Consider the following 24,736-nt stretch of genomic DNA (forward strand, 5'->3'; position numbering starts at 1 on the left):
TTGTACCCATACACGTACTCAAACTCGGATATTTCATTTACAGCACTCACGGGTACGAAAACAGAATCAAACTATAAAAACCATCACGCGAGCAGTTTAGATTTGTACAGAAAAAACATAATGGGAATAAATATAACTATACACCCTAAAGCTGAAACCTAAATAGATTAGCTTTCCTAAATAAATATTCGAAAAGTGGATGACCAAAGTTCATATTAAGAAAAAGTTAGACCTGACTCATTCGATGCATGAAGTATTTGTTAATCAATCTGTCATTTGTTGACGAATGGTCAACATGGTCAAAACTAAAGTCTGCAAAAAAAGTAACTCAGCTGTTATAAATACGCCTATAGATTCAGAACTAATAACTGTTTTCACAATATTTCAACATAGAGAGAAGCATGATTTATTTACACGCATTTTGATACCCCATTCGTCAAATGTCGTTCAATATTAACAACACAGTAGTGCTTTTACAGAAAAATACCCGAATTTAAAAGTTGCAGTTTACAGCGATCAATGGTTATAATGCCAGCACTGTAAACAGGTAAAGCCAGCCATTATCTTCGCGCTTACTTCAAATCAATACAAATAACTGCAACTTTTAAATTCGGGTATTTTTCTTTCAAAACACTGCTGTATTGTCAATATTGAACAAAATTGGACAAATGGGGTATCAAAATGCGCGTAAATAAGTCATCCTTCTTTTTATGTTGAAATATTGTGAAAACAATTATTAGTTCTGAATCTATTTATAACAGCTGAGTTACTTTTTGTGCAGACTTTATTTGATGTCGATTACATGATTGAAAGGGGATTCCACGGTTGGCTTGTGCAAAGGTGGGGGAGAGGCAAGGATTTGTTGACACCGAATAGGGGGGGGGCAGTTTGGACACGCCGGAATTTTAGCCCGGAGCCCGGGGAAGTTCATAATTATTGAATAGCCCCTTATACATTTCCTAGTTTCAATTGTATGACGGCGAGTGTTATTCGTTCTTGCTGTGTATTGATTGGTTATTGCACAAATAGCCTACATTTGTAAGAAAGTGTGCAATTTGTAAAAACAGCAAATAGCCACATGAATGAGCAATATTTACTAATTGTATAAATAGCCACAGATGGTTGCATTTCGTACAACTTATCAGTGACCAGTCAATTGCACGAATACCCTACAATTTAAGAAAGTGTGCAAATCTGTACAAATAATAATAATAATAATAAAACGAGATTTCTAAAAGGCGCACTAATACACGCAAATGCGGCCTCTAAGCGCCAGAATACAATAAAATATAACGAACTGAATTGGCAAGAAAAATACAAGCAATATAATATACACATTATGAAACAATTTAAAACAGATATAAAAACATATAATAGGTTAAAAATAGAAACTTGATTTAAAAACTAAGATGAGAGAGACTCTAGATAGTCACAGATAGTTGCAATTCGTGCAATTTGATGGAGCAAAGGCACCTACTATTAATTTTGTTCAATTTTTACAATTCAGTTATAAGCAAGTTTTACAAATTGCGTAAATTGCATAGATATTTGCATTTTTGTGCAATATGCCACCAAGCTGATGGAGCTAAGGTATCTACTATAATAGTGCTCAATTCGTGCACTTTAAGGTTAGCAGCTATTTAAGATTGTACTCGGACACAGAAAACAAATAAAACTCAAACTATATAGTTTGCCACTTATGTATGCTGTTTAATTTCTAATCATCTCATCATAAGTAGAATTTCAATTGCTGAGTGAATTGAATTACAATGTTATTTTATTTATCAACTTTTGGCTCAAAAATTATAAGCCAATTTTTTAGGGGAGTATTGATCCAGCCAAAATTTGACTTTAACTTCCCACTTTCAACTTTCACACCCTCTCAACCAAATACGATCATAAGGCTGATGTATTTATTCCACACCCAACCAGGAAAATATTTTCCTCGTTTCAAATCCACTACATGATATTTTCTCATCAGGCAAATACGAACATAAGGCTGATGATTTTCCTTAGCTAAATCCACTTGAAAGCTAAATACCATCCTAAGCAGATATGTAATTTAACAGCCAAATTCTAAACAATTAAACAAACCGATAAGATATCTTTACCACAGCCACAGCCAAATCCTGGATCAAGCTAATAATTTTCCATCATACTCTAGTATATATCTCAAGAGCCAACTACTTTCAACAACCCGATGATATCTACAAAAGCTGCTATAAAACGAGCAAACAAAATACCCTCATACTCTGGGATATTTCTAATCAGCCAAATACCTACATAAGGCTATGATATTTTTAGCAGCCAAATTCCCACATAAGGCTGCTATAAAGCAAACAAACAACCACAACTAAAAAATACCAACATACTTTGTTACATTTCTAAATAGCTAAATCCCTTCATAAGACTATTATGCTTAAGCAGCCAAATAAGGCTGCTATAAAACAAACAAACAATTACACAAACAACCATATCAAAAAATACCATCATACTTTGGTATATTTCTGCATAGCCAAATATCTTCATAATGCTATTATCCTTTAGCAGCCAAATATCTGCTTAAGGCTGCTATCAAACAATACAAACATTTAATACCATCATACTTTGGTATATCTCTAAATAGCCAAATACCTGCCTAAGGCTATAATACTTTAGCAGCCAAATACCTGCTTAAGGCTGCTATCAAACAATACAAACAATAATACCATCATACTTTGGTATATCTTTAAATAGTCAAATACCTGCATAAGGCTATTATACTTTAGCCGCCAAATACCTGCCTAAGGCGGCTATCAATCAATACAAACCATAAATACCATCATACTTTCGTATATTTCTAAATAGCCAAGTCTTCAAATACCTTCATAAGGTAAGTATGATCTTAAATCTTCAATTGTCCGGCTACAATTGAATATCTCCTCATCAGTTAAATACCTTCAAAATATAATGGTAGGTATATTGAGAAATCAAAAGTATGTTTACAATATTTCTCACTCTCAGCTACCACTTAGTTTCTTAATGCTGATAATATTCTTTAGTTAAATCTCTCCATTATATGCTTATCCCTTATATATTCGCAACGATCAATAACATTTGTATAACAATCAATAACATTTGTATGACTGATATCTTTCTTTAGCCCAATACTCTCAAAATGTTTTAACTGAATAATAATAATAATAATAATAATAATAATAATAATTTTACAGCCAAATACCAAATAAGGCAGGCATATTTCTTGGGCCAATACTTAATGGCTTTCAAGTATAAGATGTATTTACAACAGCCATATTCTATATATATTCTATATTCAAATCTTTATTAAGTGAAAGTAAATTAAAAGAGGCAATCTCATTAAACGGACTTTAATTTCTTAAGCGAAATACCATGACTTGTTATACCTAACTTCACTTTCATTACTGTTGATTGCCTTTTTATAACAAAATCTACTATATAATCTCCTACTAATAAACTTATACCAAAGAAAATGTAATGGATTAATTACATCTTCTCTGCTTATACATATCCTATGGGAGGGAAGGGTGAGTTAAAAATTTGGAACACAAGGTAGATACATGTATGACTTCATTCCTCGACAGCAAACATAAGAATGATTTGAAAACCCATTGAACATGTTGAAACCAATTCAATCCATAAATCAATAATGCCAGTGGAAAATAACAACCACTTGAAACCAGCCAATAGACTATATGACCAAGAAAGTTTTATCGCCTTGCCAATCTTAATCTGTGATTAAATGCAAAATTTCATTTGTCATTTAACTTTATTTAAGATTGTACTCGGACACAGAAAACAAATAAAACTCAAACTATATAGTTTGCCACTTATGTATGCTGTTTAATTTCTAATCATCTCATCATAAGTAGAATTTCAATTGCTGAGTGAATTGAATTACAATGTTATTTTATTTATCAACTTTTGGCTCAAAAATTATAAGCCAATTTTTTAGGGGAGTATTGATCCAGCCAAAATTTGACTTTAACTTCCCCACTTTCAACTTTCACACCCAACCAAGACTATGCAATAGTTTTGGCCCAACAACACCAAACAAGACAATCCCAATGATCTTCACTACCGAATACATACACATACAGTATAATAAATTAACAACAACAACTTCAATAAAACCAAACAATAATATTCCCAATTCTTCCTATTCCTACTGACGCACCATTTGACATACCTCAAACATGTTTTAATCCTGATAGCCTACCCGAGACATAATAACTGCAAGTTCCCTCTTATTCATCGATACAGTTAAATACTAAACTAGACTAGACTTTCAACATCCCAGAACCTTTTTCGAGCTATTACTGCTTCCAACTATTGATAAAGTAGATATTCCATGCTCCAACTGTATCACATAATCTTATAATTTCTAAGGGATAAACTAATAGGACTTCTAACTGTTATTTTGTTTCATCAAAAAGCCTATATGAATTAGGCCTACAGTTCAGTTCAGATCAGTTCTTTATTGACATGCACCACACATATAGGTATAGTCAAAACACATATACATCAATACAAGGATATAATAATGGTAGTATAAAACATTACAACATTCACTTTACATACTGTATAACATTGAGAAACATGTACATCACATGTCTACTGTAACTCGGGATTCAAATGCACTTTTAACAAACTTTATAACTAAAGAAATAGCATCATAATCCTGAAATCCCATTAGCAGCACAAATATTTTATTATCAGACATGTTATTAATATCATAAATCTCTGAAACATTTGAGAATAGTTTAGCACGTAAATCAGCATAATATGGACATTTTAACATGAAATGCAGTATATATTCTGCCCAATCCCTTCATGAGGGTGAATCTTTCATTTATAGCTATATAATATATGCTATAAATTAAACAATATCAATATTTACCTTTTATTGTGTTCAACATTTTTTACGGCTATCTGATAATTGTTAATTCCAATAATAAATTGAAAACCAATATTTCCAACATCATAGATGTTCTTTTCATAACTATTCATAACATCCAAATATCCGCATAAGGTTGATACTTTTCATTAATTTTACGTCTTTCCTGTTATCCTTCAACATTTTTTAAAGCAATTTACCGTGATAATTCCCATTACTATATCACTATAAATCACATGTTCTGAATATTGAAATCCTTTTATATTTGATCCTTCTTATTATTAAATCTTCCATATATTCCACCTCAGAAAGGCCTATGCACCAGACCGACCTGTAATGTTGTTGAATTATCATCATTGCCAACTTAAGCGCATATACTCTATTTTGTTACTGGTGTTGCCTTGGAAATCTTTCACTCTGATAACATTCTTTCCATCCTGTTTGCTGAACAATAACATATTTCAGTCTTAACCTGTACATGGAAGAAAATAACATTATTAAAATGCAATCGATGTTACCATTTCAAATTACAATACCACATAGAGAAAGGAAGAGCGAGTTAAGGTTCTTAATTATTAAACTGTTGTGATTTGGTAGTTCACAGTATCTTACGAATGGTTGTGAGCTTTGGCAAAAACTGCATTGCTCAATTCATAGTGAGTGTGTAGGATAATTAAAATATCACTGATATACTTTTATAGATGCTGCGGTTCTTGAGTCACGTTGTGAAGAGGGCAGAAACAACAACACTTTTGTAAAACGTACATAACTCATTAACAACAATAAATTAAGCAAGTTTGCAAAGTATACGATTTGTAGACTGAACCTTTGCAAAACATCAAGGTGTCAATTTTCAACAATACATTGATCCAGACAATAAAATTTGATTTTTTGGTTGCTTCGACCAACAATACCTCGTCTACCCTTAAAGAGAGAGAAGTTATAGCTTACCAGTAGCTTTATATCCATTTTTTATACGAGCTCTCCATATTTAAGGTGATCTTAATAACTTTCCAGTTTGATTTGTGTATACAGACGAATAGTGGTGCTAAGTTAAGGGAATTACTAAACCTTCCTACATCATATACCATGTATAATTTGTACCTTCCCAACAGCCATAAACCTTCTCAAGGCTGATAAATTTCTTTAGCCAAATCTATTTGTAAAGCTATAAATTACATATTCTGATAGCCTAAGTTCATGATCACAGCTACATGCTGATTATTTCAAAATCAAATCCCATCATTTTGGGCTAAATTTAACTCTTCTTTATAGCTTACTGGTATCCTAAAATTCATTTCCTGAGGCTGATATATTTCATGAAGGAAAATGGTACATGCTTTGAAAATAATGATCATTTATGATTAACTATGTTCCCTACAGTTAATTCCACAATGTGGAGGCATGCCCATACCAACATGTGTGCTAATCCTTTATTTATTATGCAATCCAAAGATGGAAGATCTATATTAACTCTTTCCTATATAGTGATCCCTCAAAAAGCAACTCTGAAGCTCCGAAATCTGAAGCTCCACACGCGTATCTCACACCAATAAAATATGCTAATGTTTTAACTTTTATGTTGATCTAACTGCATTGGGTAATACTATGTTATACACTCTCCTTTAGCATCATCTATTCACCTCAAACAAAAGAAAATTGTCCGTTTATGCACCAACTCACATTACCTTGCACACACACAACCTTTGTTTAAGAGATTAAATACACATACAGTTTATGATATTCACAAACATCAAATTTCCCTCTTTATGTATAAGTTCAAAAGTGGTTTACTCCCAAATATTTTCACTGATTATTTTAAGAAGAGTAATACCTTCCATTCTTATGGAACCAGGTCAGCTGAATTGTATAGACCTTGTAAATAACACTAAGACAGGGACCATTAAGTTGGAATGTTATTGATCTCAATATTCGTAACTGTAACACTGTTAAATGTTTTAAAATTAAACCTGTATAAAGATTATCTTGTGTCATAATATGAGTTGTAATTAGATTGCTTGGGGTTTTACTTATAGCTCATGTTGATTTCTATCAATACTCTCGTGACTTTGAGTCTCGTAATCATCTTTTTATTATCATGATTATATCGTCATTGCCAACATTTTTTTCTGTCTCACTTTGCACGTTGTAGCTTTGTCGTTTCATAATGTCTCTCGTCTTTGCACGTATAGTATTTAAGTATTAAATTTCTTTCAGGGTGACCAAACTTGTACGAGCCTTGTGCTCTTTTTTGGTCATCCCTCCATTGTAATACCGTTTGTTGTGATTTATTTGACTCAATTGGTAAATAAAACTGAAACTGAAACTCTATGCATGTTTTCCCAAGCAAAGTTATTAGATAATTTGTAACCTTAATGTAAGCCTGTTATAATTAAATAAAGGCCTATAAGCTTTATAATTTTCCTTGATAAATGCCCAATCATCATCATCTTAAATCATATTGAGTTATTGATCAGCATTAATTAGCAACAACTCTAAAGCTTGGTCTCCATCAAGGTTTCAAGCATTAATATATACCCATTTGAGATAGGCCTATCTGACAGCTTGCTTAGTTCAATGAAGATCGATTTATTAACTATTGATGATTTCCGCTTAATTATTTTAATAATATTGTGTGCCAAGTATTTCTTCACCTAGTCGTGTATATCCTATTTAATTACACATTGATAATTATTGTTTTTAAACCTTTGGAATGTGTAGCAGGGAGGCAGTGATTACTAAATAACAACTAACTTGCCCCTTGATAACAACAATTATGTAGCTCACTTAAAATAGTACTATAAATTGATGTCTTAAAATCTTATTAGTAATTCTTTTTAGCTTTTATTGAACATATCATATCCATGCCATAGAATAATGCTTTCTGACAAGTTTATGTCCTTTCCATCTGATGATAACACTTAACTTAAACCAATATATTGATTATTCTATACTAACAGCAAAATTGAATATTTGTGATGACCATAATCTGCGCTGTTCATGTCAAGTTTTCACAGTTTTCTACATACCATTCCACTCAAACAGTTTGACAGTTATAAAAAGTTAACTGCACCTTCTTGCAATAAATTACAAGCTGCAAGAAACTTCCTTTGTTATTCATGCTATATATATAGACTGATACCAATTAATAGCTATCTATCCACCTATCCCCAATAATCGACTTGTTTTTAGATTTCAACATGTGTACCTCCGTTTAGGGCCTTACTGTATTAATCATGTTTTTATATAATTAAACCATTTACCTATATAATTGCAAATCCTATGGAGTAGTCTATTGTGTAACTGTATATTCTTGCAATAAATTACAAGCTGCAAGAAACTTCCTTTGTTATTCAAGCTGTAGGCTTATATAGACTGATACCAATTCCCTAATAGCTATCTATCTATCTACCTATCCCCAATAATCAACTTTAGATTTCAACCTGTGTACCTCCGTTTGACTGATTTTAGGGCCTTACTATATTAATCATGTTTTTTATATAATTGAACCATTTACCTATATAATTTCAAGTTTATACAACTGTGTTTTACCACACTTTTTCTATATTGGCTTGTTTGGTGTTGCCCCAAATAGTCACTGGTCTGAACACATCAACTGCGATTATCAAAATGAAATCCATAATAAATAAAAAAAAAATTATTGATACATATTCTCTACATCTCTCTTATACTGACACTTGTCATGACCTATTATAAGGACAGATGATCATGTCTAATTATTGTAATATTAATATATTTAATGGAGGGGTTTCACATAACTTCAATAATACACCATGATTACGTGTTAATATGAATTAAGAAAAATGTGTCTAATGCAATGCACAAATCTGTGCTTCGCTGCAAGAAGCTAACCTGATGTGATTATTGTATCATTTCTATCTGTGATGTCGCTATATTGGTATCTACTATGACCAGCATCATCAACCAGGTAATTAAATCATTAAACCCCCTCTTAACATCACATCCCCTCATACAGGTAAAATTTACATCTTAATACTATAAATAGGCGTATATTTAGTTTCATTTAATGCAATACTTTCATGTGATAGTCTAAAATAAATCGATGCTCCTGCACCATCTCGTTTTGCCCTTCTTCCTTTTAAATCTCTGACTTCCTGACAAAATGAAATTAACACTAGCTCCCATTTTTTTATAACCAATGGGTCCTTAAGCCATCATCTATTCTTATTAAAATTGTGTTTTTAGAGAATGAAAATTAAAATCAAATGTGCTGTAATAATATATCACCTTTACTCGAAAACCTGCCGTACACTGCCTGATGTTAAACTAAATACTAGGACAAATAAATTATGACAACATATAACATATTGTCATTTCAAACTTACCAATGTTTTGGTGTTTCTTTATTACTGACTCTGGACCTGTTACATGTAGCGTTAATAAATCTCAACTGCTGTGGCTATTACATGTAGTCTCGAATACTGATGCTTATTGCTTCACACTTAGCTCTTTCCAATATCATACTAAAAAGATAAATTCTTATAATAAATATTAAAACAACAAATTTAATGAATGTTCACAATAATCTATGTTTCTAGACCGGTCTATTTATACTTGCAGGATCTCAATCTTCTCTGCCAAATTATAGATTTGTAGATGCTAAATAGGCCCAGCATCTTTCATAATTCTCTGAGAATCTTCAAAGCGACTAATAAATCCAAATATGAAACAAATGATTTATATAAGTTCATGATTTACCCAACAGATTATTTACCTGTACTTCTACTATTTGATCTCCTTTAAAATTCTATTCCATGGTAGAATATGGTCACTCCAATAATAAGTTAGTTTCCATCAACTTCCCACAAAGAAAATTAATCAGGCAGTGTAGGCCTACAGTAGTTTTAAAAATTTGGAACACAAGGTAGATACATGTATGACTTCATTCCTCGACAGCAAACATAAGAATGATTTGAAAACCCATTGAACATGTTGAAACCAATTCAATCCATAAATCAATAATGCCAGTGGAAAATAACAACCACTTGAAACCAGCCAATAGACTATATGACCAAGAAAGTTTTATCGCCTTGCCAATCTTAATCTGTGATTAAATGCAAAAATTTCATTTGTCATTTAACTTTATTTAAAATTGTTGCGTTTTGGTACTTCACAACATCTTGCGAATGGTAGTGTACTTTGGCAAAAATTGCATTGATCCTTTCATAGCTAGTGTGTAGAAGAATTTAAATATAACAGATATACTTTTGTAAGTCCTGTGGTTCTTGACTTATGTTGTATCTAGGGCTGAAACAACAACAATTTTGTAAAACGTAACTCTTTAACAACAATAAATTAAGCAAGTTTTCAAAATATATGATTTGTAGAATGAACTTTTGCAAAACATCAAAGTGTTATTTTTCAGTAAAATATTCATTAAGATAATGAAAAAATTGTTGCTGCTTTGACCAACAATACCTAGTATACCCTGAAGCCATGAAGTTGAGTTGTCAGCAATTTTACAAATTATTATATTAATATATAATTAATATATTATAAATGATGTTTAGTCTCACCTACACAAGTCACGTCATATAGCCAATTTGAAAACAGTTTTATTTGGAAACTCGTTAACCAACCAGTGATCGTCATTTCACGGTTGTCGACCGACGGTATGGGTGGAAAGTTAACAATAATAGGTAAATCTGTTTTATGTCCTTTGTCGTTCATCTCAAATAATATTTAATTTATGAGCATCCTTAAATACTTCCAGTGCAAAATAAAGCCAATATCCAAAACATGAAAAAAAAAACGTTTCTGGGAATCGGATGTCTAGTTTCCAAAATATACACACCCACAAGCCACAGTTTGGCTTTTTACTTTGTTTGTTTGTTACAAAAATTTGAGGCAACAAAATGCTATTCATTTTTTGTGAATTTCTCCAAAATTCTTAGTGTTGCTCCAAATTTGTGTTTATATTTAGATTCCGTGACTAATTTCCTTTACAAACAAGTATACTTTTAAACTATTACATGAATAGTTAAGAAGTTACAGCACTTTTAACATAATTAGGGACGCACCATTAGATACTCAGGAGGGGGGGTTGGAAGTTGGGGTCAGGGAAAGATTTTTTTTTAATTTCATGCATTTATACAGTTAGGTCAGGAAAGTTTTTTTTTTAGTGTTGGTGGGGAAAGTTTTTTTTGCTCATGTAGTGGGTGAAGTTTTTCTTTTCAAAAACTCCCTACCCCCACCCTGAGAATCAAATGGTGCGTCCCTTATATAATTTACATTCGTTCGATTGAGATTGCGTTATTTGGATTGCATGAAATAAAACCTCCCCTTTCTTAGCCGATTTAGCTAATTATTCAGCTGAGATCGTGTTATGTGTATTGCATGAAGTAAAACTTTCCCTTTCTTAGCCAATTTTCTTGCTACCCCGCACAAAATCTATAAATCAGTAAAACATAAATGAGCAAAAGTATTTAGACCTAGTTTACTCCTCTTCTGATATTGCGTGAAATAGGAATCCCCCTTCTTAGCCAATGCATATAATAATTATAATAACTTTCAGGAAATTTCCCTTCTTAGCCAATGCACATGTCTAAGTTTCAGGGGACTTTGTAAAATGATGAAATGATCATATTAAATAATAATAATAATAATAACACTAATAATAATAATAATAATAATAATAATAATAATAATAATAATAATAATAATAATAATAATAATAATAATAATAATAATAATAATAATAATATAATAATAATAATATAATAATAATAATAATAATAACACTAATAATAATAATAACAATAATAATAATAACATTACTACTACTACTACTACTACTACTACTACTACTACTACTACTACTACTACTACTACTACTACTACTACTACTACTACTACTACTACTACTGCTAATAATAATAATAATACAGACTTTGAGAGCCCTTTTTAAATGATCTTTTTTTCATGTTCTTCTTAAAGGGTCTTCTTAAAGGATTGGACATTAGTCACGAATATGGACGAGAGTGTAGAACTGAACACGTTTAGCAACTGAAAGCCAGTGCAGACGTTGAAGCAAATAAGATGCATGAGTATATTTGGGCTCTCTGAAGATGAGTCTGGCGCACTTGTTCTGGAGAAGCTGCAGGCGGGTGAGGTTTTTCTGGGAGACACCATTAAGCAAGGAGGAGCAGTAATCAATCTTGGATATGACGAGAGTTCTAACAGCATTGGTACACCGACACGCATCAAAACTGAGGAACCGCCTAATCCAATCTGCCAAGTCAAAGTTTTAGACAAATGCGCAACATAACTGAATTATTTATGGATGAAGATACAGGGATCTCCAGCCCATCATAAGGGTGATATGTTTGAGATTAATATAGTGATAATCAGATGAGGCAGCCAAAACCTCAGTCTTGGTCATATTAATAGCTTACGCTTGTTACTGGTGAGCCAAGCTTGTAGCTCACAGATGCAGTTGGAAAGTTTGAACAAGGCACAAGCTGCTTCACCCAGGATGGCATGATTGAAGGTGATAATCAGCTGGACATCATCGGCGTAGAGGTGATATTGGTGGACATGACCACGATGGACAATATCGGGCCAGTGACCGATCCCTAGGGGACACCATAAGCCAGATGAACCTTATCAGAAATCTAAAGATTGGTCAGTTATCTGTCCAATCATTTCGAGGCAATTAAAACCCTTGGTGTTACCGGTTCTCTCAATATGTCTCATCACATCAGCTCTCTTCGTAAAACAGCGAGCTTCTATATAGGGTGTATCAAAATGATTGGTACCGGGCTATGCGACATTTTCAAAAATATATAAAAACTATAAAATTGCTAACTAATATAGTTTTTGTACCATAAATAGAAAGGGGCATATGTTAACTTATTGATCTAGTAATCTGAAGATAATAGGTTGATGCATCTGGGAGCTATTGTCATTTAAACGAAGATCAACGTAATCATGGTTTTACTTATCACAACACAGGATGAATAGGTTTACTGCTTGAACAATTTATTGCATACATGCTCTTAATCAATATCTCACTTCTTTCTACATAGCATAAAATTGCTTTACACGTTTAGAAAGATAGTTCCGGAAGTCTCTGCCTTACGACTCTGGCAGTGTGAGGTGAAGCCCTATCTTTAATGAACTTAACACCTGGGATGGATCCATTTTGTAAACGCCCGTATAGCATGTTTGCATGGATCCTTTTTGCTCTTGGAAACTGTCTTCTAAATCTTCTCTGCACTTCTCCATAGCGTCGTATCAACCAGTACGAGGGCCTGGAAAGCCAAGAGCATGATGACGCATCAACCTCAAAGCGTATTGGAAGGGATGATGATCTTCCTTCATCAGGGGGAACACCATACCGATCCCCAATTCGACGGGCTGCTGCTGATAACCCTGACGGAAAGAGGGCCTTTTTAAACGCAAAGCAATCAATTGGGATTGGCACATGGAATGTGCGCACACTGCATCAAACTGGCAATCTAGAATTGCTTATAAGTGAACTTGATAATTATGACTGGGAAGTGATGGGTATCGCCGAAACCCATTTCACAATACAAGGAGAATTCAAACAAGATAGACTCCAATTTCTTTGCTCAAGCAATGAAGATTTTCACAGAAAAGGAGTGGCTATAGTGCTAAACAAAAATGCACAGAAGTCACTTTTAGGATATAATCCAATATCTCAGAGAATAATCTCAGCAAGGCTGCGCACCCAAGTAGGAGCAGCAACAATTATCCAGGTCTATGCTCCAAATACCAGCAACACTGAAGAAGAAATGGATGAGTTCTATGAAGATCTACAACGAACTATAAATGAAGCCCCATCCCAAGACATGTTGATAGTGATGGGAGACTTCAATTCCAAAGTAGGCAAGGATTGGGAACCATGGAATGGTATACTTGGAAAATTTGGCTGTGGTGAAAGAAATCAAAGAGGAGAAAAACTCCTAAACTTTTGCGCCACCAACAACCTCTGCATATCAAACACCAAATTCAAACAATCAAAGTTTAGCCGTGAGTGGACCTGGGAATCCCCAGATGGTACAACAAGGAACAAAATTGACTTCATTCTTATTCAACAAAAATGGAATAGCAGCATATCAAACTCACGGAGCTACCCTAGCGCCGATATTGGATCAGACCATCAGATGGTCCTTGCTGATCTAAAACTCAAGCTGAAAGTGAAACCAAAGGCAAACAGACTTCCTCGCTACGAGGTTACAAAACTCAAATCGGAAGACATTAGAGAGTCATATGAAGTGACAATAGGTGGTAGATTCAAACCCCTATTAAACATCCCAGATACTGATGTCGAGATTGAAGACCTATGGAATGACATCAGAAATACAATCAATGAAACTTCTGATAAACTTCTTGGAAAGAAAAAACCACAACAACAGAAGCCATGGATAAGTACTGAGGTCCTAGAGTTAAGCAGACAGAGAAGTAAAGTGAAACTGCAGCGCTTGGAGGACCCTACTCTGAAACCCAAGTACAACTTTCTAAATAGGGAAATAAAACGGAAGTCGAAAGAGTGTAAAGACAACTGGCTGCGTGAACTGTGCAAAGATGTGGATGATGCGCATGAAGCAAAGAAAACCAAGCAGATTTATGCCACCATAAAAACAATCACAGGGACTCGCTCAACATCAATGTCAAGTGTCAAAGACAAAAATGGCAACGTGCTAACTGAAGATAAGGAAGTCAAGGATAGATGGAAAGAAAGTTTTGAAGAATTATTCAACAAAGACAGTCCTGATGACACCTCCATCCTCCAAACAATTCCAACCATTCCTGAAGAAGGGAGGAAGCAAACATCCTGATAGACGAAGTTCGAGCAGCCATCAGTCATCTCAAAACAGGCAAATCCCTGGTTTTGATGGGATCTCAACAGAGGAACTGAAAGCTACAGGAGAACCAGGTGTCAGGATTATACACAAACTGTGCAACAGAATATGGGACACGGTGAAATTCCAGAAGACTGGGGAAGAGCTGTTATTGTTCCAATTTATAAGAAAAGGACAAGTTAGACTGCTCCAATTACAGAGGGATCAGCCTCCTTAGCCTTGCAGGAAAAGTATTCTGTAGCATACTCCATAAAAGAATGCAAACCCGAACAGAGGAAATACTTGCTGAATCCCAAGCAGGCTTCCGACCGGGAAGGAGCACCATAGACCAACTCTTCACCCTAAGACAACTGGCTGAAAAGTACAACGAAAAACGGAAACCATTGTACTGCTGCTATATAGACTACCAGAAGGCCTTCGACACTGTATGGCAAGAGGGTCTGTGGCAAGCCATGCGACACCTGGGCTACCCGTCAAAGACCGTCAATCTTCTAAGAGCACTCTATGGAACATCTCAAAGCACTGTAAGAGTCAATGGAGAGCTTACACCTTGGTTTACCACTAGGACAGGAGTTCGTCAAGGATGCATACTGTCTCCACAACTTTTCAACATTCTGCTGGAACTAGTGTTAAGGTTGGCTATCCAAGACGAACAGATAGGTGCAAAAGTGCAAGGGCAGTACATCAACAACCTCCGCTTCGCAGACGATATTGTCCTCCTGGCTGAAACAAAAGAAGACCTACAGTTTCTGGTTACAAGAGTTGATACTCTCAGCAAGAAGTTTGGACTTACTATTAATATTCAGCAAAACTGAAGTCCAGGTCATCAACAGAGAAAAAGTGAAACTTGATATTCTGATTGGCGGGGAACCCCTCAAGCAGGTGGAGGATTTCGTATACCTGGGAGGGGTAATATCAGAAACCCCCAGCAATGAAAACGATATCAAACGTAGGATTGGTCTTGCTATGGGATCCATGCAGAAGCTGAACCCCATTTGGAAGTCGAGAGACATCAAATATTCAACCAAACTTGAATTATACCGAGTACTGGTCCTATCCATCATCACATATAGTGCCGAAACCTGGACACTCAAGAAATCAGATGAACAGAGACTGCAAGTATTTGAAATGGCGTGCTTGAGGAAAATATTAGGAGTCACACGTAGAGACAGAATCCGAAATACTAGCATCAGGGAGCGACTACATTACTACAAAGAACTGACTACAACTATCATGACCAAAAAACTCAAATATTTTGGTCATGTGAAAAGAATGAACAACACCCGATATCCAAAAATCCTGCTTGAAGGTCACATAGAAGGCAACAGACCCAGAGGAAGACCGGGAAAAAAGTGGCTCGAGGATATCAAGCACTTCTGTTCAGAGACAGGAATACCATCAATTGCAGCGGCAGGACATCTGGCCACCAACAGACAGCTGTGGAGACTCAAACTAGTTGGGAAGCCATCTCCGAGACCTACCTCAGGAGGACGGCTTTAAGTCAAGTAAGTCAAGGCAAGGAAAAAATGAAACATTTCCAAGATTTTCAACATGTCATTATCACAAGGTATTTATAGTAAAATAGAGCTTTGAACATGGCGCGCTACTGATCCAGCGTTACTATGAAAAGTGTAAAAACACCTACTTTCCTTTAGAATCATGTAACTTCTGAACACAATGTGATATCTTTATGATCTAAAATTCTTAGAGAAGATAAAACTACGATAATTTTAAATAGTTAAACAGTTAACCCCACACTGGTACAAACAAATTCGGCAAAATGAGAAGTCGTCGGTACCAATCATTTCCGATAACTATTTGGTCCGACAACCATTTAGTCTAATAACCATTAAGTCTAAAACCATTTAGTCTAACAATCAGTTAGTCTCATACTCATTTGGTCTATAACCAATAGGTCTAATAACCAATAGGTCTAATACCCATTTGGTCTACAAACCATTTTAGTCTTACAAGCATTTATTTTATTAATAAATAGACGACATCGTATTAGACTAATTATTATTAGACCATACGGTTATTAGACCAAACGGTTATTAGACCAAACGGTTATTAGACCAAACGGTTATCGAAGAAATATTAGACCAATTGGTTATTAGACTATATGGTTAGTAGACATACCGGTTATTAGAGCAAACAATGTTAGACTAAATAGATATTAGACTATATGATTATTAGACTAAGTGGCAATTAGTCTTTCTGGTAATAGACCAATTGAATATAGACTAAACAGGAATTAGACGAAATGGTATTAGACCAAATGGCAATAGACCTTTGATACACCCTGTATAAGGCCTAAAAAGTTTACCCTTTTCGCCAGATCCGAAAGGGTCGCTTTTTATATTTGAATTTTATAAAATACACAAAAGTGTTGTGAAAATGTTTTGCCTATTTGTAATTCGTACTGTAGAACTCTGATATATTAAAAACCAAGCCTAAGAAACCCTATAGTCATTGTTTATCATGGTGTGGTGAACTACAATGGCGTAGCCAGGGGGAGCGTGTGAGGGGATGCAAGTTGCTTCCCCACAGCCCACAGACATTTTCAGTGATGAAAATGGGACGGCAAAAAGTAAAGTGCCATTAAAATGACTAAAAATAGGTCGAAAAATTGACAATGGGGACAAATATATGGCCTTGCCCCCTCACACTAAAAGGCTGGCTACATTGTTGGTGCATTTTGAAGTATGTGGCACAAAAACGTAAACCGACCGACCGACCTGGCTTTAGAGCTCTGAGGGCAATACAACTTTTTTGACATAAGGGACATTGCTAAAACCATGAAAACGCTGTTAAACTTTTATCCAACGTTGGTTCAACATTTATACTGTATATGAAAAAAGTCGTCTATACATACGACATGAACGAGCGTCATTCATACAGTTCTGCCTCAAGCTTCATATATCAGCTTCTGCAAAGAGTAGACCCAGGCCCGTACGCAGGATTTTTTTTGGGGGGGTGCTGATTTTGAAAAAGTGGACTTTTTTCCAAGGGGGGGGGCGATTTTGTGAAAAGTGGACTCTCTTCTCAAAATTTGGACCTTTTTTGACCAAAAAAGCGTAAAAAAACTCATTTTTTTGGCTCGCTACACTCGCAAATTATAATTTTTGGGACTTTTTGTACACTTTTGCCAATTTGGGGGGGTGCGAACGCACCCCCCGCACCCCCCTGCGTACGGGCCTGAGTAGACCTTTTATCCATGATAACCTAGAGTCTTATCTAGCTTGTGAGGAAATTATATTTACATTTTGTTGTCGGCAAAGAAAAATGAACGGGAATTGGTAGAAATCTGTATATACATTATCTGCAAAGAAGACATTAGTAGACCAAACAAAAGTGACCATAAAATGCCGTTTGGTCGCTTCAGATGGCTTAAATTGAGGTTGGCGTAAAGAAAAATATTGAAATGTATGTAAAATGAAGAACAAAAGCAGATTCACTCCAACAGAAACTGTGAAAATAATTCAACTTCGTCTTTTACAAAAATATACATGTGAATTTAGAAGTTACAGCACGTCTGATCAATGCATTTCTGAGAGTGTACGATCCCCTTTAATAAGGGCTTGAACGTAAACAAATAGGCTGAACTATGTATTGATGGATGGGTATAATATACATGATATATTAGAGGCATTAACATACAATCATTCAGCTGATATTGCGTTATTTGGATTGCGTGAAATAAATTTTACCCCTTTCTTGGCCAAATTTCTGCGAACATCGTATGTTACAAATTCCCCCAGCCCTGCCTGGAAGGAGTAATGTTATTGGGTGACGAGTAGTTAGGCGAAGTTAGGCCAACAGAATGCCAACACGCTCATTCAGATTGCAGTATATGCTATTATAACATGTAAGACAGAGGGTTTGATCAAAACACAAGTTGACTTGTAGACCCTAGCACTAGTCAGGATATTGAGAATACCAGAGAGGCTAGAAACGCTACGCTACTATTCATGCTGTTTGTCGGTTGCTAATATAAGTGAAGAAAGGAGCAGAATTGTCTTGCGCTTCAAATTAAGGTAAGTACCTAGCAAACACACAAAAGAAAAGGAAAAAGGTTTAAATAAATGTCGGGTATAAAAACGTTTTAACCACATTCATAAAAAAAAAGATTGAAAACGTGATGCAAGACATTTTAGCAAGATGTAACTATTGAAAATACATTTTGCAAAATGTTTGCCGAATTTTTTTTTCCAATAACCTTTTTATAATGTATTCATGCTTTTTATATAACCCAACATTTAAATATTATAAACATTAATTAATTATTTTGAAGAACTTTTTTGTGTTTGTTAGGTAGACAGAGACAAAGTATGTTGGGGGTGTTTATCATGACCAGTTTATCTTGTTACCCCTCACCAAATCTAATCAGTACAACATCAATGAGCAGAAAGTATTTAGACCTAGTACAGGGTGTCCCAATAAACAGAGGCCCCACATAGCGCCCTCCTTTTCTCCTATTTTGGAAGAGTTGATCTAATATATTTTGGTATGTAAAGAAACCTTGAGTCGTTAGCTTTAATAAACCAAAACAATTATATCAATTGGCTCACAACTTTGGAAGATATGCTCTTTTAAAGAAATGTACCTGCTCTTCACTCTGTCCACGGAGAAGGTTTGGCTACTTCAAAGATTGAAAATTAGTACACATACCATGCATGAATATCAAACATTCCTCAATGAGAACTTTATAAAATAACTTTATTTATGGAATGGGCTTTACCTGTAGGTTTATAGGCAATGAGTTTTGTTAATAGTGTCATTAATTTATGGGTAAAATGGATGCCGAATGGGTCTTCTTTTGCTTTACTTGCAATTACCGTACTTATTTTTCTTGGTTATTTATGCCTTTTTGTTTTATTATGTTTCTTACTTTCTTACTTTGTTGTTTCTTGCTTTTTTTATTTTTATTTACAACATAAGTCATTTCTCTTTTTAGGATAAAAGGTAGCCCTATAAGGCTGTTTGGTTTGTCTTTGGTTCTTCTGAAGTGAGTTTACTGTGCAGCTCTGCCCTCTACCTGGTTGCCTCCTTGGCGAATACGGGTTTCAGCCCTGGTCCTCATTGCATCAATTGCGTTGCGTACCATCCTTGTGCGCCGGATACTTGAACTGCATTCAGTAATACGTTTGCGAAGATCTTGGATTTTGCCACAAAGGAAAAAAATCAAGTGGTGTGAGGTCTGGTGATCGTGCAGGCCATTCCACAGCATGAGCCATCCCAACCACTCCGTTTGCTATCCGTGGACAGAGTGAAAAACGGGTACTTTTATTCAAAAGGGCATATCTTCAACAGTTGTGAGCCGATTGAAATAATTGTTTTGGTTTATAAAAGCTAACGACTAAAGGGTTCTTTACATACCAAAATATATTTAATCAACTTTTCAGAAATAGGAGAAAAAGAGGGCGCAATGAGGGGCCTCTTTTGTTTTGGGACACCCTGTACAATCCTCTTCTGATATTGCATGATATAGGAAATCCCCTTGTTAGCCAATGTACATGATAACTATAATAGCTTTCTGGAAATTCCCCTTCTTAGCTAATGTGCGTGTCTATAGGTTTCAGGGGAATTAACTTTTCTCCCACTTTGGAAAATGATGCAATGGTCAAAGAAATTTAGAGACTGGTAACTTCACTCCAGTTAGTTAGTTAGTTAGTTAGTTAGTTAGTTAGTTAGTTAGTTAGTTAGTTAGTTAGTTAGTTAGTTAGTTAGTTAGCTAACGACTAAAGGGTTCTTTACATACCAAAATATATTTAATCAACTTTTCAGAAATAGGAGAAAAAGAGGGCGCAATGAGGGGCCTCTTTTGTTTTGGGACACCCTGTACAATCCTCTTCTGATATTGCATGATATAGGAAATCCCCTTGTTAGCCAATGTACATGATAACTATAATAGCTTTCTGGAAATTCCCCTTCTATAGTCTATAGGTTTCAGGGGAATTAACTTTTCTCCCACTTTGGAAAATGATGCAATGGTCAAAGAAATTTAGAGACTGGTAACTTCACTCCAGTTAGTTAGTTAGTTAGTTAGTTAGTTAGTTAGTTAGTTAGTTAGTTAGTTAGTTAGTTAGTTAGTAAGTTAGTTAGTTAGTTAGTTAGTTAGTTAGTTAGTTAGTTAGTTAGTTAGTTAGTTAGTTAGTTAGTTAGTTAGTTAGTTAGTTAGTTTTTACATTTGTATTATTTATAGTTGATTTACCGCATATCGAGCATATTAAGTAATTATTACCCAGGGGTTTAACAGTTTAAAATATTTTATTCTGTCCCCTACAGTCCCGACGTTAAAGTTATCCGAATTCAAGTGATATAGTTGGCAGTTTAGCTGGAAGGACTTGAGGGAAATAGTATCAAAAAGGCTCACTCAATACCGAAGGTAAGCATTCAATCGCCTTGACACCTTGCTTTGGTATGATATCCGTCCAATCCTCATTTGAAAATGGCGCAAAGAACATGCATAAGAACATAAGCCTTTTCGAAGCATGGCGTACACAATAGAAGGGCAGTATTCAATATGGGTAAAACCCGCCAAATTCAAAAGCCTTTAACCATTTCGTGCAGCTCCATCCTATTGTGTCCGCCATACCACTAAGGCTAATTGCTTTGCAATCTCTATCTTCTCTGGATAATATCATTTCAAGACTTGCTACTACAAGGCTGTATAAAATAAATGTTTTGGTTCTCGTCCAGAGGATTTTAATGAATTGATGATGGAGGGAGAGAGAGAGAGAGAGAGAGAGGTTTTTTTATGTAAAACTAGCATTGTTAGTAGTTTTTGGTCTTTTCCAACAGTGCTCGATGAAAGGAGCAGGCCTGTTTTAAAACCCCCTAGTACCACAAAAAGTCTTGGAAGTGATTCATGTCTTTGAATAAGCTATAAAGTTTTCCTAAAGTATTCCAAAATCTTTAAACAAATCTTACAAATCCCAGAAATTAAGGAGGGGGGGGGGCGAGAACCAAAACATTAATTTTTCACGGTCTAAAATGTCATAGAAATAAGACAAAAATTTCAGGACTTTATAAGAAAAAATAGTGCTATGCCACTAGTTAAAGCTACTGAATACCGATTTTTTTTATTTGAATAAAGTTTGCAGTGCTCTTCTTTCATCACACTTAAAAAGAGAGAAATAAAGATGTTATATAGAATTGCAGATAAAAAAAGATTTTATTCTTCTTGCATATATTTTTGTTACAGTGCGAACCATGCAAAAATGAAAATCGTATTACGAAATGTTGCAAATTACGAAATGTAACCGATTAGATCAATCGGATATTTTTAATGCCGAATTTGTTTAAATTCGACAGTAAGGTGGCCATGATTGAGCTATAACTTGCTGGGGTGGAGTGGTGTGGGGTGGATACACTGTACCATACTTTTTAAACAGTACATTCAGATTCCACAGTTTTAGTAATATCCCAGTAAAGGCGTGGTTCTCCAATTTGTCTTTTCTCTTCAGGAAACTGACAAAATGGGAAACGAAGTGTCAACCGTTGCTGGCGCAGTTGTGACAGCCACGACTGCCACTTTGGCAGCAGCTACCTTTGGGCAGGTCAAAGGACTGAACGAGGCGGTTAAAGAAAGTGCAGAATTTACAGCAGATCGTGCCTCTAAAACCGTTGTTCGACACGCTATGGAAACAGTTGCTACAGGTGCTGCAACTGGTGCAGTAGCTCTTACCTCTGCGGCCACTTTATTTCAAATTGATAAGTTGAATGAAACCGTCGGGGACTTAGCTGAACACACAGCCAAGTCAACTGAAAACACTGGCAAAGCTACGGTGGAAGCAGTGGTTGATGTTGGCAAAGCTACGGCAAAAACAGTAACTGTGGTTGGCAACGCTACGGTGAAAAAATTGACTGGAGTTCCCGGGGCTGCGATTAAATTTGAGGATTAAGACATGAAAGCAGTTTTAGCGTCGGATATGTAATATCTTAGTATTTGAATATCTTAATTAATAATGAACGACCCAAGTCCATTATGTCCAATAACCACATGGTACACTTAATGGGCTATTCCAGATAATAAAAGACCCCCCCCCCTATAGAGGGCAAATGTTATTTTTGGAAAAAAATCTGGAATTCCAAGTTTGTTTTGGAAAAAGTATCTGGAATTCCAGACAAAATCTCCGCAAAAAAGTATGGAATTCCAGGCACACTCCATCAAACCCCTATAGAGGGCAAACTTTTTTTTTGAAAAATATCTGGAATTCCAGACCCAATCTCCGCAAAAAGAATGGAATTCCAGGCGCAATCCATCAGACCCCTATAGAGGGCAAACTTTTTTTTGGAAAAAATATCTGGAATTCCAGACCCAATCTCCGCAAAAAGAATGGAATTCCAGGCGCATTCTATCAGACCCCTATAGAGGGCAAACTTTTTTTTGAAAAAATATCTGGAATTCCAGACCCAATCTCCGCAAAAAGTATGGAATTCCAGGCGCATTCAATCAAACCCCTATAGAGGGCATGCATGAAATAATCAGAATAATCATGGAATTTTTTCCCGATATGTGAAAAAATAACAGGAATTCCATGTATAGTGAGGGGCCTATAGAGGGCATCCATGGAAATGTTTAAAAAATCCTGGAATTTTTACTTGTATTTCCATAAAAAGTCTGGAATTCCAATGGTGGGATAGAGGACATCAATGAAAATTGTTAAAAAATCTTTGAATTTCAATGGACCAGATTTTAACTTCCAGATATGGTACATATGCATGGTAATAATGAGCCCTGGGGGAGGAGGTTGAGGGTGGCAAGTCAATTTTTGGCTGGCTGATTTATAAATTTGTTTAATTTTCATATTAAAATTTCATAGTGAAATGTTAATGCTGTTATTTTTAGTTTATTAGTCAGCATTAATCACTTGCAAGTGTTTGTGGGTCTAACCCCTGATAATCATAAATAAAAAAGAGCCACATTGTTTTCCTGTCAGATGTTGAAAACTGCTAGCAATGTCAATTTCATGTGAAAATTGCTGTATTTTGTCAATAACAACAAAAAACAAAATTTGATTCAATCAGATCATAGAGGATGCTTCATACATCTTCTCTGATCAGATTCACTAGTGAACAGAGATATAGGATTAGTAACCATTGAATGGGCATAAAAATTCTAGCCAACTTGATGTGGGGAACTTAAGACAAAGACAAACTCGCGGTGTACTAGCGTTGGGCGATACTCGATACTGCCGATACCAGTGGTATCGGTAGTCGATACCATTTGGTATCGGCCATTCTCCGATACGATACTTTTGACAGATTGAGAATACACAAATATTCAAATTGACAACTTCGGCTAGCATCTTAAAATGAAACTTTGAGTCAAAAATAGTCCAAAACAGGAATGTTTTGTAGACTCCTAACCGGAGCGATCTTACCTTTCCGATGTTGATTAAGATACTTCTTGCATCGATCCCGAGATGCGGAAAAAACCAATAGTCATTTTGTCCCACATAAAAGAATAAATAACAAAAAAAAACGATCCCCGAATGGACTCACCCATTTGGTGACGTCACATCCGGTAATCATCCCTTATCCGACTTGGGCACCCCTACTCGGCCAAACTTGTAGGGGGCGGCCGGGGTCTGAATAATCAACATCGGAAAGGTAAGATCGTTCCGGTTAGGAGTCTACAAAACATTTCTGTTTTGGACTAGACTCGACACCGGACGATCTTCCCTTTCCGATGTTGATTAAGATAGGCTTGCATCAACATCTGAAAGATCGATCTAGCAAGTAACCGACGGATGGAGGTACAAGATTGGCCAGCATCTGATCAGGAACGGGATCGGGAGCAGGTAGCACGGTTTTCCTGTGGTCAAAGAATTTTCCCCACATCGGCCGGGAAACAAAATGAGCATGAATACAGACAAAACCTCCGCACTTATTATAGTATGGTGGTTAAGAATAGAAACACTGGTTCATACCATGCTGAGTATTC

The 24,736-nt window shown here is 35.4% G+C and overlaps 1 protein-coding gene and 1 long non-coding RNA gene across 2 annotated transcripts; both read left to right on the forward strand.

The window, feature by feature from the left end:
- Positions 1-12,436: 12,436 nt before the first annotated feature.
- On the forward strand, positions 12,437-14,760 carry LOC140140413 (craniofacial development protein 2-like). Its single transcript, XM_072162173.1, has 2 exons — positions 12,437-12,478; positions 13,186-14,760. Exons 1-2 carry the CDS (start codon positions 12,437-12,439, stop codon positions 14,758-14,760), a joined length of 1,617 nt encoding a protein of 538 aa, XP_072018274.1.
- A 3,776-nt stretch (positions 14,761-18,536) lies between these two features.
- Positions 18,537-22,822, forward strand: LOC140140276 (uncharacterized). Its single transcript, XR_011857234.1, has 3 exons — positions 18,537-18,821; positions 21,073-21,172; positions 22,254-22,822. It is a non-coding gene; the product is annotated as an uncharacterized lncRNA (long non-coding RNA).
- The last annotated feature ends 1,914 nt before the right edge of the window (positions 22,823-24,736 follow it).

This window comes from Amphiura filiformis, chromosome 19 (assembly GCF_039555335.1).
Source record: "Amphiura filiformis chromosome 19, Afil_fr2py, whole genome shotgun sequence".
NCBI classification, from domain to species: domain Eukaryota; kingdom Metazoa; phylum Echinodermata; class Ophiuroidea; order Amphilepidida; family Amphiuridae; genus Amphiura; species Amphiura filiformis.

Coding starts and splice junctions, on each gene's coding strand:
- LOC140140413 (XM_072162173.1), top strand. CDS start 12,437: ATGATTGAAGGTGATAATCAGCTGGACATCATCGGCGTAGAG. Junction 12,479..13,185: donor TGGACATCATCGGCGTAGAG/GTGATATTGGTG, acceptor ACTTCTCCATAG/CGTCGTATCAACCAGTACGA.